General features: G+C 37.8%; 1 protein-coding gene across 23 annotated transcripts in view; it reads left to right on the top strand.

Annotated features, from left to right (window-relative positions):
* ncam1a (neural cell adhesion molecule 1a) overlaps nt 1–13,941 on the top strand; it is a 280,290-nt gene that overhangs the window by 196,452 nt on the left and 69,897 nt on the right. For all 23 annotated transcript variants that reach the window (XM_048166423.1, XM_048166424.1, XM_048166429.1 and 20 more), the window contains exons 6-8: nt 2,874–2,991; nt 3,862–4,022; nt 5,719–5,861. In XM_048166423.1, coding sequence (XP_048022380.1) covers nt 2,874–2,991; nt 3,862–4,022; nt 5,719–5,861 — 422 coding nt within the window. The remainder of the gene's footprint in view (nt 1–2,873; nt 2,992–3,861; nt 4,023–5,718; nt 5,862–13,941) is intronic.

Here is a 13,941-nt window from a genome sequence, read left to right as displayed (position 1 = left end):
CATTAAGATATTTTGGCTCAGTGGGGCCTGCATTGCCAGCAAAATCATTTCCTTTTTCAATACCCAGAAAGGTACTAAAGACGTATTTAAAACAGTTCATGTGACTACAGCGGTTCAACCTTAATATTATAAAGTGACGAGAATACTTTTTGTGTGCCCAAAAAAACAAAATAGTGCCTTTATTTAACAATATCTAGTGATGTGCGATTTCAAAACACTGCTTCATGAGGCTTCGAAGCTTTACAAATCTTTTGTTTCAAATCAGTGGTTCGGAGCGTGTATCAAACTGCCAAAGTCACGTGAACTATTGAAATTTCGAAACACTTATCTTGTAACGAACCCTTGTTTACTGAAATCACGTGATTTTGGTGCTCTGAAGTAGTCTGGCTATCACCAGACCAAGCTCAATTTAAAATTGAACATTGGTCTGGGGAGTTTGCTATGTATTTCCTACTGCACGAGAGGCGTGATCAACGAGCATTAGTCACGCAATTGGATAGTCCTTCAACCAATCAGATCAACGATCCGGGTGACGTTCTTTGCAGAGCGATGCGAAAACTCCAGACAGGTTTACCGTGTGTCTCAATCAGCTCCCTAGTTCAGTATCAGGGAATCAGCCACATTCACTTTCATGATATACTGATTCACGACCTAGGGAACTAGGGAGCTGATTGAGACGCAGGTTTAGTTTGTATTGGTTTGTAGCATTGATCCGCGGTTCGCAGAAGCAGCAATGGCATCGAGCGATTTTTGCAGGTTGTGCAAAAAACATGAAAGTGATCGGTATTTACACCCACTCGAGCAATTTGTTTGCTAACTAAAGAAGTCATTCAGCATCGTCGAGAGGTTAAAAGGCGACTCTGATACTGTTCTGGTTCAGTGTAAATGAACGCGGAATATAGCCGCCCTAAACTACGTCATTGTCATGACAACCAAAAAGAATTCCAGTCAGCTCAGGCGGCGCGAGATTCAAGAAGCAGAGAGACGAAACATAAAGAGCAAATAATAAAAATATTGTCTACCATCAAGGGGCATTGAAGTAAAAGAGTCCTGTACTCACATCGTGAAGCAAACCACCAAAATAACAGCAGAGAATCGTTGTGTGTCATCAATCGCCGTTTGTAATCTTCCTATGAAGAGACTGTCGGATCAACGCTCTGCTACATTTCTCTCAGATAAGGTAAATGCTTAACACAATCGGCGTCACTGTGATTGTGCATTGTTATTTTGGAGTGACGGTCGTGCGATAGAGTTTGAAAGCTGCTTGCCGTCGCTTCTCTATCGTCATCGTGTTAAACCCGCCCATAGGGAGCAAGGTGGATAAGCCAGTCTGTGATTGGTTCCCGCAAAAGTGTAACAGCGCAGCAGAAATGAATGCACGGGTTTCCAGACTGAGTTGCCGAGCGAAATCAAATCGCCGGCAGATCAGGCTGGGTTTACCCAGACTAGCTCTGAACTACTGATTTGAATCAAAAGATTCATAAAGCTTCAAAGCCTCATGAAGCAGTGTTTTGAAATCGCCCATCACTAGATATTGTTGAATAAAGTCATTATTTTGTTTTTTGGTGCACAAAAAGTATTCTCATCGCTTTATAACATTAAGGTTGAACCACTGTAGTCACATGATCTGTTTTACATATGTCTTTAGTAGCTTTCTCTGAAAAAAAATTTAAAAAGGAAATGATATTGCTGGCAATGCAGACCTCACCGAGCCATCAGATTTCATCAAAAATATCTTAATTTGTGTTCTGAAGATGAACGAAGGTCTTACAGGTGTGGAACGACATGAGGGCATGAACGATAATGACTGAATTTTCATTTTTGGGTGAACTAACCCTTTAATTAAATAAATTTAGTGAAACACGAATGTGAAAGTGGCATGGCATGACGTGATGTGTGGCCATATATGGTGTCCCATACTCAAAATTTGTGCTCTGCATTTCACCCATCCAACTGCACACACACACACACACACCGTAAACACACTCCCAGAGCAGCGGGCAGCCATTTTTGCTGCGGCACCTGGGGAGCGACTGGGGGTTAGGTGCCTTGCTCAAGGCCACCTCAGTTGTGGGTAATGAGAGTGGAAGAGAGTGCTGTTCATTCACTCCCCCCCACCTATATTACCTGCCTGTACTGAAACTCGAACCCACGACCTCCAGGTCATGAAGAAAATGTATGCCTAAAAAAAGAAACACAAAACAAAATTTTGAGAAATCAACTTAAATCAAGAATTTTTCATAGATTATAATCTTATTTTGCTTAAGTACATGTATTTTATTTAGATTTTTTTAGAAAACAATACATAAATGCTGGGTTTTTTTTATGCTGTGTATAATGGAATATATATTATATCCCAAAAAGAACTTTTTTTTTTTTTTTCATAAGAGCAGAAATAGAAAAAAGCTCCAAAATTGACAAAAAATGTACCATTAAAGTAGACTAAATGACTTGTGCACTGTATTCCAAGAGTTATGAAGGCAACCAATGACATTTACGTTGTTATTTAGTGATGAATGGGATCAGAAAACTTTACAATGTACTATATAGTTTATTTACCTTTACATTTATGCATTTAGCAGATACTTTTATCCAAAGCAACTTACAAGAGAGAAACAAAGCAATTTGTCCAGGAACCAACCATATTCATAATATACAATGGCAGGTTTGTTTGATAATTATAACTTTTATAATGTTTTTATTTATTTCTTAGTTTTTTGTTGTTGATGTTGTTTTTGTTTTTTTAGATGGACCTCCTCATTAAAGGAAAATGAGCTCCACAGAATTTTTTTTTTTGTCAATTTCAGGTGATCTGTCCCTTTAATGTCAGTATTTACCAGAATGTTCTTTTCACCTTTCTCATTTTCTCCCAGTTAAGCCAAGTATCAGGACCCGCTACACCGAGCTTAATGCCACTGCAGACATCAACCAGGCCGTGACGTTGGCCTGTTACGCAGATGGCTACCCAGAACCCACAGTCACGTGGGCACGGTACGTGTCATTTCTCACCCATTCTTTTTTAGCGGCCCCTTTATCTGTCTGTGCCAAAACAGCACTGAAAAAGTTCAGCCAAATCTCTATAGGGAAAGCTAAGCTTTTCCCTCAATCCAGGAAGGGAGAGGGATCAGAGTTATTGAAGCTTGTAAACTAAAAGTGCTGTGAATGGCAGAGGCACCATTTCATCCTTTCAGCTGGCGTTAGCTGTGGCAGCTAAGGCAGCTGGCAGCTTTCAGTATGGCTTTAACTCAAAACTCCAATGACTTCTTTAACCAAGTCGTGACTGGCGCGGGAATGAGAGGGCGAGATCGCATCAGGTCTGAGCTTTGCCTCGGGAGAACGAGGGATAAGAGCGCTCACCACAACCTCATTCATTTCCCTCCATCACTGACAGTGCTGTCATTCGGGGGCCGTTTGAAAATGTCGCTCAATTGCTGCTGTTACAAGCAAAAAGAACAGGTATTTGGATCCAAACTTTGCATGACTGATTTAGTGTCACAGGGAAATGCCGCACACAGCATTCTTACAAATAAAAAAGCCCATCAGCTTCATGTTTATGACTTTCAGACATTATTTACAGCTTTTGTATTGGCTCCGAGACAGGGATATGTCAAGAAACCGAAGATGACAAAGCAGATCTGCTTTTATTTCACCAGCTTCATCCTGGACTATCAGCATCATGAGAAGCTGTGCACTGCAGGATGAAGAATCCATTTCATGGGCAGGCACACTTTCTCTCTGTATTTTCTGGTGTACGCGGAGATGATGTATTCATGACTTTGCCGAGCAACTAACAGCTCGAAGGCCAAACAGTAAACCTATCCTCTCTTTTTTTCTCTAACTCTCACTCTCTCTATCCTGCAGAGCTAATATCGTGCTGGAATCCAATGGGAAGTACAGTCTGAATGAAGATGGTTCAGAGTTGACCATCAAAAACGTCAATAAGCTTGATGAAGGAGATTACCAGTGCATCGCTAGAAACAAGGCTGGAGAGAACAGAAAGGAAGTCACACTCAGTGTGTTTGGTAAGCGAAAGAATTGTGTCATTACCGTTGAAGCTGAAATGAAAACAAGCGTACATACGAGTTACCATTAAAATGTTCTCTTCATTAGGACCGTGCAATAAATCAATTTAAAATCTAAATCGTGTTATGGTCTTGTGCGATTATTAAGCCGTGAAATGTTGCAATATTATTAAATGAATATCTAAACTGTATGCACTGCGTGTTTCAAAGTTATGTCATCTATAATGTCATCTACTACACGTATAGGGCTAATGGCGTAGTGTTTTCAGCGTCGCGGAGCAACTCTTCAAGTTATTTTACAAATTGCTGCATACAGTTACTGTAGGCTACAACAGACTTAAACATGGATAAATGATTATCAACAGGGTCGCTGAAAAGGACAAATGCAGATGTTTCTTCATCTTCAAGTAAGGATAAATCTTCAGCAATGCCTGACATCAAAAAGACTAAAACTAAAGCTAAACGAAGAAAAGAAAATACAGAAAGAAAGAAAATACAGTAGTGTCTATCTAGCACTAGTCTTCACATGTATGGGAGTGGAGAACAAGCAGCTACAGCTCTGTGTACATTTTTTTACTTATTTTATATTATTTAGCTTGACACATTATTTTACTGGAAGAAGCTTCACGTCAAGCCTGATCTCTGTTTGCAACTTTCTTCTTTTCAGCCTGACATACAGTGCTCGGTAAATGTTAAACAACACCAAATTTTATTATAAGGTCTAATTGTTATGTGCCAGAGTCTCTTGAGGCTCATTTACAACGTGCTTTTGCAGTGTTGAGCAATGTAGCCAAGCACAGACGTATCTGTTGATTTCATGAACGCAATGGCCAATCAGAGGTGTTTATGTTAGGCTGTAGATTTTGTTCAGTTATGCAAAAGCAATGGACAGGACAAAAATACGCAGATGTATGTACATAAAGGCTAGAGCAACTGAGTCCTCATTAACCAACGTGACACAATCTGTTGACAGGTCCATTAAAATTCTTGTTTGGTTGTGTGGGCTGTGTGTCGGAAAAGGTTGGAAACCACTGATTTCAATAATTAATAATTATTAAATATATAAATAGTATCTTTAAATGGAAAACTGAATGTTGCAATGAAAGTGTCAATGAATGTGGACTACACCCCTATCACATCCAAAGAGGACAATCTTTTAGGTGTGAATACAATGAGAACTGAATTCATTTTCGCTCAGTTCACTTTCTGTTCAACAGTAACTATCGCTATCAACAAAAAGCCTAGCTTCCTAGTTTATAGATTTTATGTCTTCGTTTTTTTTCATTGATATCAAATTTGCATGAATGCAAGTTTTGAAATGTTTATGTCACAGTTCAAAACTACAATCACAATATTTTTATTCCCCATCATGGGAAGTTTCCTCCAGCCACCATGGGCTTCATATTGCTTAGATTAGAGCCTAGGCAAATAAAGTAAATCAAAGTACTACTCCACTGCATTCATTAAACAAAAGTTCCTCTTTTGAATTATAAAATATAGCAATGTGTTGATTAAATATTGAAAGTGCCCAGCCAGTGCAGCGCTCTCATCTCATCAACTTAAGAGCGCTGTTTTGGTATTGCAACCATTGTAAAGGCTCAGTAATTGCACAAGAGGAAAATTATTGTTTGTTTTCACTTTGGAGGGTCTTTCTAGTTAATGTTTTAGTTGTTGTTGTGTATGTGTGTGTCAACAGTGCAACCCAAGATCACGTTCCTAGAAAACCAGACGGCTTCTGAACTGGAAGAGCAGATCACACTAACATGCGAGGCCACGGGTGACCCCACCCCCAACATCATCTGGAGCTTCGGTCGCCGGGTCTTCACCGAGAATGAGCAGGTGCTGAGGTTGAGGGATCAGGGGTCAGTGGGCAAAAGGCTTGGTACTAGAGGTCTACGGCTCGAATATGCCAGTTGGAACAATATAACGGTAGAAATTTGTATATATTTGACTATTGTTTCTATCATGGTATTGAGTGGGTGTTTCAGTCTCTTTACAATCAGAGAGGAAATGAGAAAAAGCTTGATTTAAAAAAAAAAAAAAAAAAAGAGTGGTGTAATGGAACCGGCTGCACCTGTTCTGCTGCTTTCAAACAAGGATAGAGAATCAGTTGATTTACCTCAAGAATTATTAAGTGACACCTGCATCAATCATGCATTTATGTCTAGTAATTAAATATGGTTGCCAAAAAGGTTTCTAATAAGCCATGGAAGCTGTACTGAAATGCCGGATGAAAGGCTTGCTTTAGAATCAAAGCGAACTTTTATCATGTTCAGTTAAAAAAAAGGGGAGCTCATTTTTGGCTTCAATTAAAATGAGTAATTCTGAGCTGTTAAATTATCTGATGAATATAATTTTCAATAATTAGCTGTATATTGATAAGGTTTCATTAGTTATACACTACCGTTTAAAAGTTTGAGGTCAGTACAGTTTTTTTTTTTTTAAGATATTAATAGTTTTATTCAGCAAGGACACATTAAGTAAATCAAAAGTGACAGTAAAGAAATGTATAATGTTTAAAAAAGTTATTTTGAATTGTCTGTGCACAGTATCATTCTGAAACTCAGAGCTTGATTATACACACTGTAATCAATTATAAAACGCATCATATAACAAATCAAATTTATCCATTTGATCCTATAACTCAGTTACATTTTGAGTGGAAACTGATATTTATATGTATTTTTATCTGCAGCCCACTCTGTCATTGTTAAAATCTATTTTAATAATTTCACTACAATAATGTTCTTGCTATAACATTTTATTTATATTATTCATGATAATATATGAACACAAATACATACAGACACGTACTGTATATACATATTTGTTGAAACTTTTCAAAAAAATGAGGGAAAAAAACTATTTTGAATCAGTAGAAATGCTTTTATTAAAAAAAGTATCACAGTTTACACATCAACAACAACAACAACAACAACTAAAAAACAGCACAACTGGTTTTAACATTGAAATGTTTTTTGAGCACCAAATCAGCATATTAGAATAATTTCTGATGGATCATGTGACACTGAAGTATGGAGTAATGGCTGCTGTTTCAGCTTTGCCATCACAAGAGTAAAGTACTTTTTTTTTAAAAATATATTAAACTAGAAAACTTTATTTTTTGATCAAATAAATGCAGCCATGTGTGCATAAGAGACTTCTTAAAAAATATGTATAAAAAAATCTTACCCCAAGCTTTTGATCAGTAGTGTATATTAATTGTTTCATTCATGACTGTTCAGAACTTTTCCATAAAAATCTGTATGTGTATGTTCATACAAAAAGGCCAGTTAGTTAGTATTCCCAGAAGAGGCAGTTAGTTAGTATTCCCAGAAGAGGCATGTTGCCATTTTCACTAAGGGACAGACTGTGTATTGTTATTGACCAATATTTTGAAAAATGTCAGGTTGTAATATGATGTAATCACCACAATCAAAAAATGCAGCATTTGCTCTAGAGGTGTCAAAACAATACCATACACATTTTTGGGAGTTCTCTGTAGGCCTATGTTAGTGAGTAAATGACTTTCTATCTCAGAAACAGCAGGCTCACCAGTGCTCGGTCTCTCTGCTCTGCTGGAGTCTGAACCTCAAGCACACTACCTAATTAACAGCCTCAAAATACTCCATTTCATATTTTATCATAGTACAGCGATCAGGATTCGTCGAATCTGCTAAAAAAGCAAAAAGCTCTTACTGCTTCTCTGATGGGGATCCCCCAACCACTTCAAACTTGATTTCCTCTTCTCCTCTCTCAGAAAAACCTATCCTACATATCCAGTCTTAGCTAGGGAAATTTGAGGTTGTTGTAAGTGGGTTTCGGGCCTGCCACAGATCTCAGTAGACAGGTGTGAAGTCCAGGCATGTTTACAAGTCTCTGAAGCCTCAAATAATTTTTAGTAAATGCTTTAATTATATGCATCAAATCCACAAGGCATCATGGGAATTAATCCTTACATAAAATCCTTTGTGTATTATTAGAATATGCCACTGGTCACCCTATTTTTATGCCAGCACTTGGTAAGTGACCAGTTTGCTCTCATGCTGGTGGGCTATGTTGTGTAGGTGGGCTGTGAAAAAGCAGCTTATGTTTACTTGTACATCTGGCTCACTATGAAGATGATATTTGCGTGACAATAGCCCACCAGATTGCATCCTTCCCTGCGTTTGCATTGTATTCTCTCGGGCTAGTCGAGCCAATATTCATAGCTGTCAAAGAAAAAAATATTTCCAGCTGTACGGTGAAGGCTTTCTTCGTTTATGATCATTTTTTATTGTTGGTCCTAAGCTCAGAATGCCAGACGAATATGCTTTGTAAGGAATAATCTTAGTCTTGATTTTTCATGCTGCTCTGAATTGATATTTGACTCTTTCTTATGTGACTTCTGTACTTCTCATGAGTGTTTTGCACCGGTAGCATCTTGGTTACAAAAGTGGTTACATTGGAAAGTTGGTTGTTCCATTTGTGAATGTCCACTTAAAGGCCTAATCTTGTAAACAATGTTTGATTTTGTTCATTTTGATGTTAGGATAGGATATAAACTGTGTTTAAACAACCAAACACACTTGGGGCCAGATTTACTAACAGCTTGCGCCAGAGCAAGCCCTCTTTTGGCATTAAAAAACTACTGTCAGGCTTTACTAAAGACACATGGTGAAAAATTAGTGCGGAGAAGGCGCAGACACCGTTACTTTTGTGGCTGACCTTATTACATATGAATTTGTAGGAGATTCCCTTCCAGACACAAAATTTATTGAAGTAGAGAATTTAAATGAATCACGCAAGGTGATTTACTAAGGTTTGCGCTAGTCAATTTACTGGTTTTTGTGCCATTATTTACTGCCGAAAAAGCATGTCTCAGACCAGATGCTAATTTGTGCTGCTCTTGGTAGATTGCGTTAGTCATTATGGAAATGATCCAGCTGCATCTGTGTTCTTTAATTTTTGCGTCGTCAGTATATCATGCGCAGAACTTTTTGGAATTGCGCTCACACTAATTTGCCCCGTTTAGTAAATCTGGCCCTTAAACTTTTATTTTGGAACATAGTGTCTGTTATTTTAGCATGTCTTAAGCAGGTCAGTAGCTGGTAGGGCTGCCCTCTAATAGTCAACTAACCATTAGTCGACGAGAAGAGGCTTAGTCGACCAAAATTGGTACTAGTCGGTTAGAAAAAAATAGGTTGCAGAAAAAAATACTCCACAGGAAGTGGTGAAATCACGCAGTCTGTGACGGACAGATCGTAAATGGCAGGAAATCCAAACATTTGCCTATCATTCATCATTCATCGACCTCAAATATGGTTTATCACTTAAAACATGTAAGTAGTCGCAACTTTACAAGTCCACTTGCTCTAACGTTAACCTAGATAAATGTGCACTATTATTTGGCGCATATCCCAGTGTTTGTGTGTTTGTTATGATCGCACTTACTGCGTGACATGGAGGCGCCGGTGCGATCACTTGCATTTAATTTAAAATACTCCGTAATTTTTGTTCATACAGATAAGAATAATCCAACATTTGAAACTGTAAATGCTTTGCTTTTATTTCTGTAAACTCACAATAACAACAAAACATGCTTTTGTAAAAATAATGAAAACAAACAGGAATCCGTTTTCTGCCGTCTTGGTCTCAAGTGAACTTGAGCTTGTCAAAAAAATGAACCAAAGCTCAGCATATACTTGCCTCACAGACATGAGAAATATATCTATAGAAAGCTTGAAATGTATATTTTTAAATTAACCGATTCAGATGTAAAACAAATATACTCAGATTATGTTATCCGTATGAAACCTGCATATAGGCGTATCCACTACTGCGTAGATGACGTCATCTCTGCAGCCGAAAACACACAAAATACTAGTTTATCAATAAATTGCTAAAATGTTCAGTCTCTTTCTGTTTTTCACGCCACATTCATAATAATTACATTTGCCGGTGCTCTGCTGCAAGCTTTATGCATGCGTTTGAGCTCTGATTAGGCTATGTATTATATAGGTGATTAAAGGCTCATTATTATGATGTATGTGGTTTATTAATATAAACATGCTATTAGTCGACTAATCTTTAGTCTAGAGCAGCCCTAGTAGCTGGTCCAAGCTTGTCATCAGTAGGTGGATCAGCAAACATGTTCCAAAAAACAGCTTGATCAGGATGGTAGCTAATATTTTAGTAGACCAGCTAATAACTATCCAGGTTAGACCATCTAGAAACCAGCTACTCTGTTCAAAAACACATACTATATTAACCTGGATTTTCCTGCAGGGTTGTAGCAGTTCATTTGCACTGATATTGTTGATCTGCACTTGTCTCTCACCTCATCTCATCACCTCTACAGGATGTAGTGAAATGATGCTTTTATGTTCCCTTTCTTCATTTTCCTCCCTATTATTCTTCCAGAAGAATTAAAAGTGTTAACACTCACAAAGTCAATGTTGATCAGGTACCAGTACAACAATTAGCATCAGAAAAGATTATATGAATGTTCACACATATATGGTGATTCTGATTCCAAAACTAAATTTGGCATGAAACAGAAGTTGCGAAAGTCTTTCCAATTATCAGAGTCAAACGGCTTCTTGAACAAGAAAAAATATAGGGTGGCACCATCCGGAATGAATTGGATCGTTGTGGTTTGCTATTGCTATGATGTCATGTGAGTGACAGGTTGCAATTTGACAAAAACTTGTGGGGCAACATTGTCAACCAATTTCAGTGCTTCTATATTTTTCTGTGTGTTCGCTAACTGGAACTATCTGTGCTTTCAATGATTCCAACCAATCAGAATCAAGTATTCAGACACACTGTGCTATACGTAAGTGTATATCTTTCGATGGCTGCCCGAGGATTGCCTTAAGTGAAATGCGCTAGCAGTGTGTAATGAGGCGTACCTTAAGTCAATGGGGCCTCATCACCGCTGTCATTACATGAAATGTATGGTATTTAATAGTAGCAGTGATCTGTGGTTATTTCTGGTCATCTAATGCATAGTCAGAACAGCTAATATAACAGGAACACCACCAATGTAAATTAATTTCCATTGATTTTTTTCTATATCTAAATAGGTCCTCGGATAGGCAAAAAAAAAAAAAAAAGCATGAGAGTTCATCTCAATGTGAACAGCCTGTAATCAGACCAGGGCCTTCAGTGGGTGAGCTGGCATATTAATATGGATATGATGAGTCAGGAGCATGTCTGAAGTCTCCTCAAATCCTCTGTCCCTCATACGTGTTCTGTATTCCCAACCACAAATTTCCAGCATCTGAATAAGTAAGAAATGCACAGAAACCTCAGAATTCAGAGAGCTGTGACTACCAAATGAGCAATGTCTGAGCCGGACTGGAACCGACTGGTCTCCCCTGAAAGATTTTCTGTCTGCTTTCTGTTCTGCTTGTTGGATGAAATAGCCATGGTTATGGCATGAGAGTTCACAGAGATAGGACATTCTGACATAAGAGGCATGTTTTTGATCATTCATCCAGAAGGAAAGGCCGTTAAAGGGATAGTTAAATTAAAAATTAAAATTCTGTTATCATTTGCTCACCCTCATGTTGTTCCAAACCTGTTGGTTTTTCAGCGGAACATGAAATTAGAACTTTTGATTCATTTTTCCATACCTCAAGAGTTTATAGTATCCACATCAAGCTCCTAAACAGACCCAAAACACTACAAAATTAATACATATGATTTGTGCACTATATGCCAAGTTTTTGCCAAGGCCATAAAATTACTATAGATAAACAGACCTCGATGCAAGTCATTATGCACTGATAATCTTCATATTCACTTCACCTCGAGAGCAGCTTTCAAATAAAATATGCCACCTACATTGGGATAGTTCACCCAAAAATGAAAATTTGATGTTTATCTGCTTACCCCCAGCGCATCCAAGATGTAGGTGTCTTTGTTTCTTCAGTAGAACACAAATGATGATTTTTAACTGCAACCGCTGCCGTCTGTCAGTGGTATAATGCAAGTCAGCGGGATCTTGGACTAAAAGAGTAAATAAAACACGACAGACAAATCCAAATTAAACCCTGCGGGTCGTGACGACACATTGATGTCTTAAGACATGAAACGATCGGTTTGTGTGAGAGACCGAACAGTATTTATATCATTTTTTACCTCTAATACACCACTATGTCCAACTGCATTCATCACTCGTCTTTTGGTCTGATCGCGCTCTGACAGCGGCAGTGATGTCTCGCGCATATACTTCAATGAGAGCGAGACATCACTGCCGCTGTCAGAGCGCGATCAGACCAAACGAATCGAGTGATGAATGCCGTTGGACATAGTGGTGTATTAGAAGTAAAAAATGATATAAATTCTGTTCGGTTTCTCGCACAAACCGATCGTTTCTTGTCTTAGGACATCAATGTGTCGTCACGAGCTGCAGGGTTTAATTTGGACTTGTCTAAGCAAGTTTTATTTACTGTTATTGTAGAAGTTACCATCCACTAGCATTATTTGACTGACAGACAGCAACGGTTGGAGTTAAAAATCATAATTTGTGTTCTACTGAAGAAACAAAGACACCTACATCTTGGATGCTCTGGGGGTAAGCAGATAAACATCAAATTTTCATTTTTGGGTGAACTATCCCTTTAAGCTAGTCCCAGACTAAAATACATATTATAGCCTTTTTTAACTGAAAGCAACTTACACTGACATATCTTAAAATATGTCAGTGCCATTGTTTTGTCTCAAGATGCACACCAGTAATGTTTTTTTTTAGGCAATGTTTATGAAAGCTACTTAAATGCTCTAATTGAACTAAGGCCTAATCCTGGCTTAGTCTAAGCCCTGTCTGTGAAACCAGTGCCCGGTTGCATAAAGCACCTTAAGTGTAATTTTCCCTTAAGATCGCCCCTATGTTTCCCTTAAACTTAAGGGTGTTGCAGAAAATAACCGTTAAGTATTACTTAAGGGTTTCTTTAGGTGAAACGTCATAAACCCTAAGAATTTCCCTTAAGTATGTATTTTTCACTTAAGTAATCCCTTAAAAAAACGTAAGTGTTGCATAAAGCCCCTTAACCGTCATTTCCCTAAGTATAACATAAGGTTAGGAAAACTTCACCTTAAGTGTTACACGGAGTGAGCAGGTTCAATCCAAGTCTTCTAACGAGACACGATCGACCGTTTAATATGATAAACAAATTGTACTTTAGCGGTTTATTCACATAAACATTGATGAGATCACATATGTAGCACATATCTTATATGGTCAACGGAAGCGCAAACGTGATTGAGCTTCCGACACAGCCGTAATCATATGGATGTCTTTCAATAAATGGACATAAATGATGAAAGAATATTAAAAATATCTTTATTTGTTATCCAAAGATGAATGAACGTGTTATGGGTTTGGAACGACATGAGGGTGAGTGAATGACAGCAGAAATCTCAGTTTTGAGTAAACTATCAATTTGAGTTTCTCGTCTGGTCGTTCTCTTTCATATTTGTTTTTTTTTGTTTTATTTTTCCTTATCCATCTTATGTTGTTTTCTGTGAAAACTTACCACGATATGTATTAACAAATAACGTGTCCATGGCAACAGTAGAATTTTATAACAGCAAAACCTGGGATGCTGTCGTGAAACACTTAACGGTTTCCCTTACCTAAGTGAACAGTTTAAGAGATTATATGCAACACCCTTAAGTCATTCCCTTAGTTAAGGGGAAATTTTAAGGTGAAAAAAACTTAAAGGCACAGGCCTTTAAGAACTATATAAGATCTCTTCAAAATTCTTTATTTGTGTTGTACAGAAATAAGCAATAGCATATGGGTTTGGAATGACATGAGAATAAGTAAAAAAAAAAAATTTAAAAAATGACAATTTGAATTTGAATTAAAGGGTTAGTTCACCCAAAAATTAAATTTCTGTCATTAATTATTCACCCTCATGTCGTTCCA

This window comes from Megalobrama amblycephala, linkage group LG18 (genome assembly GCF_018812025.1).
Source record: "Megalobrama amblycephala isolate DHTTF-2021 linkage group LG18, ASM1881202v1, whole genome shotgun sequence".
In the NCBI taxonomy this organism is placed as follows: domain Eukaryota; kingdom Metazoa; phylum Chordata; class Actinopteri; order Cypriniformes; family Xenocyprididae; genus Megalobrama; species Megalobrama amblycephala.
The sequence above is the reverse complement of the archived record's forward strand: the minus strand, read 5'-3'. Positions and strand labels throughout refer to the sequence as shown.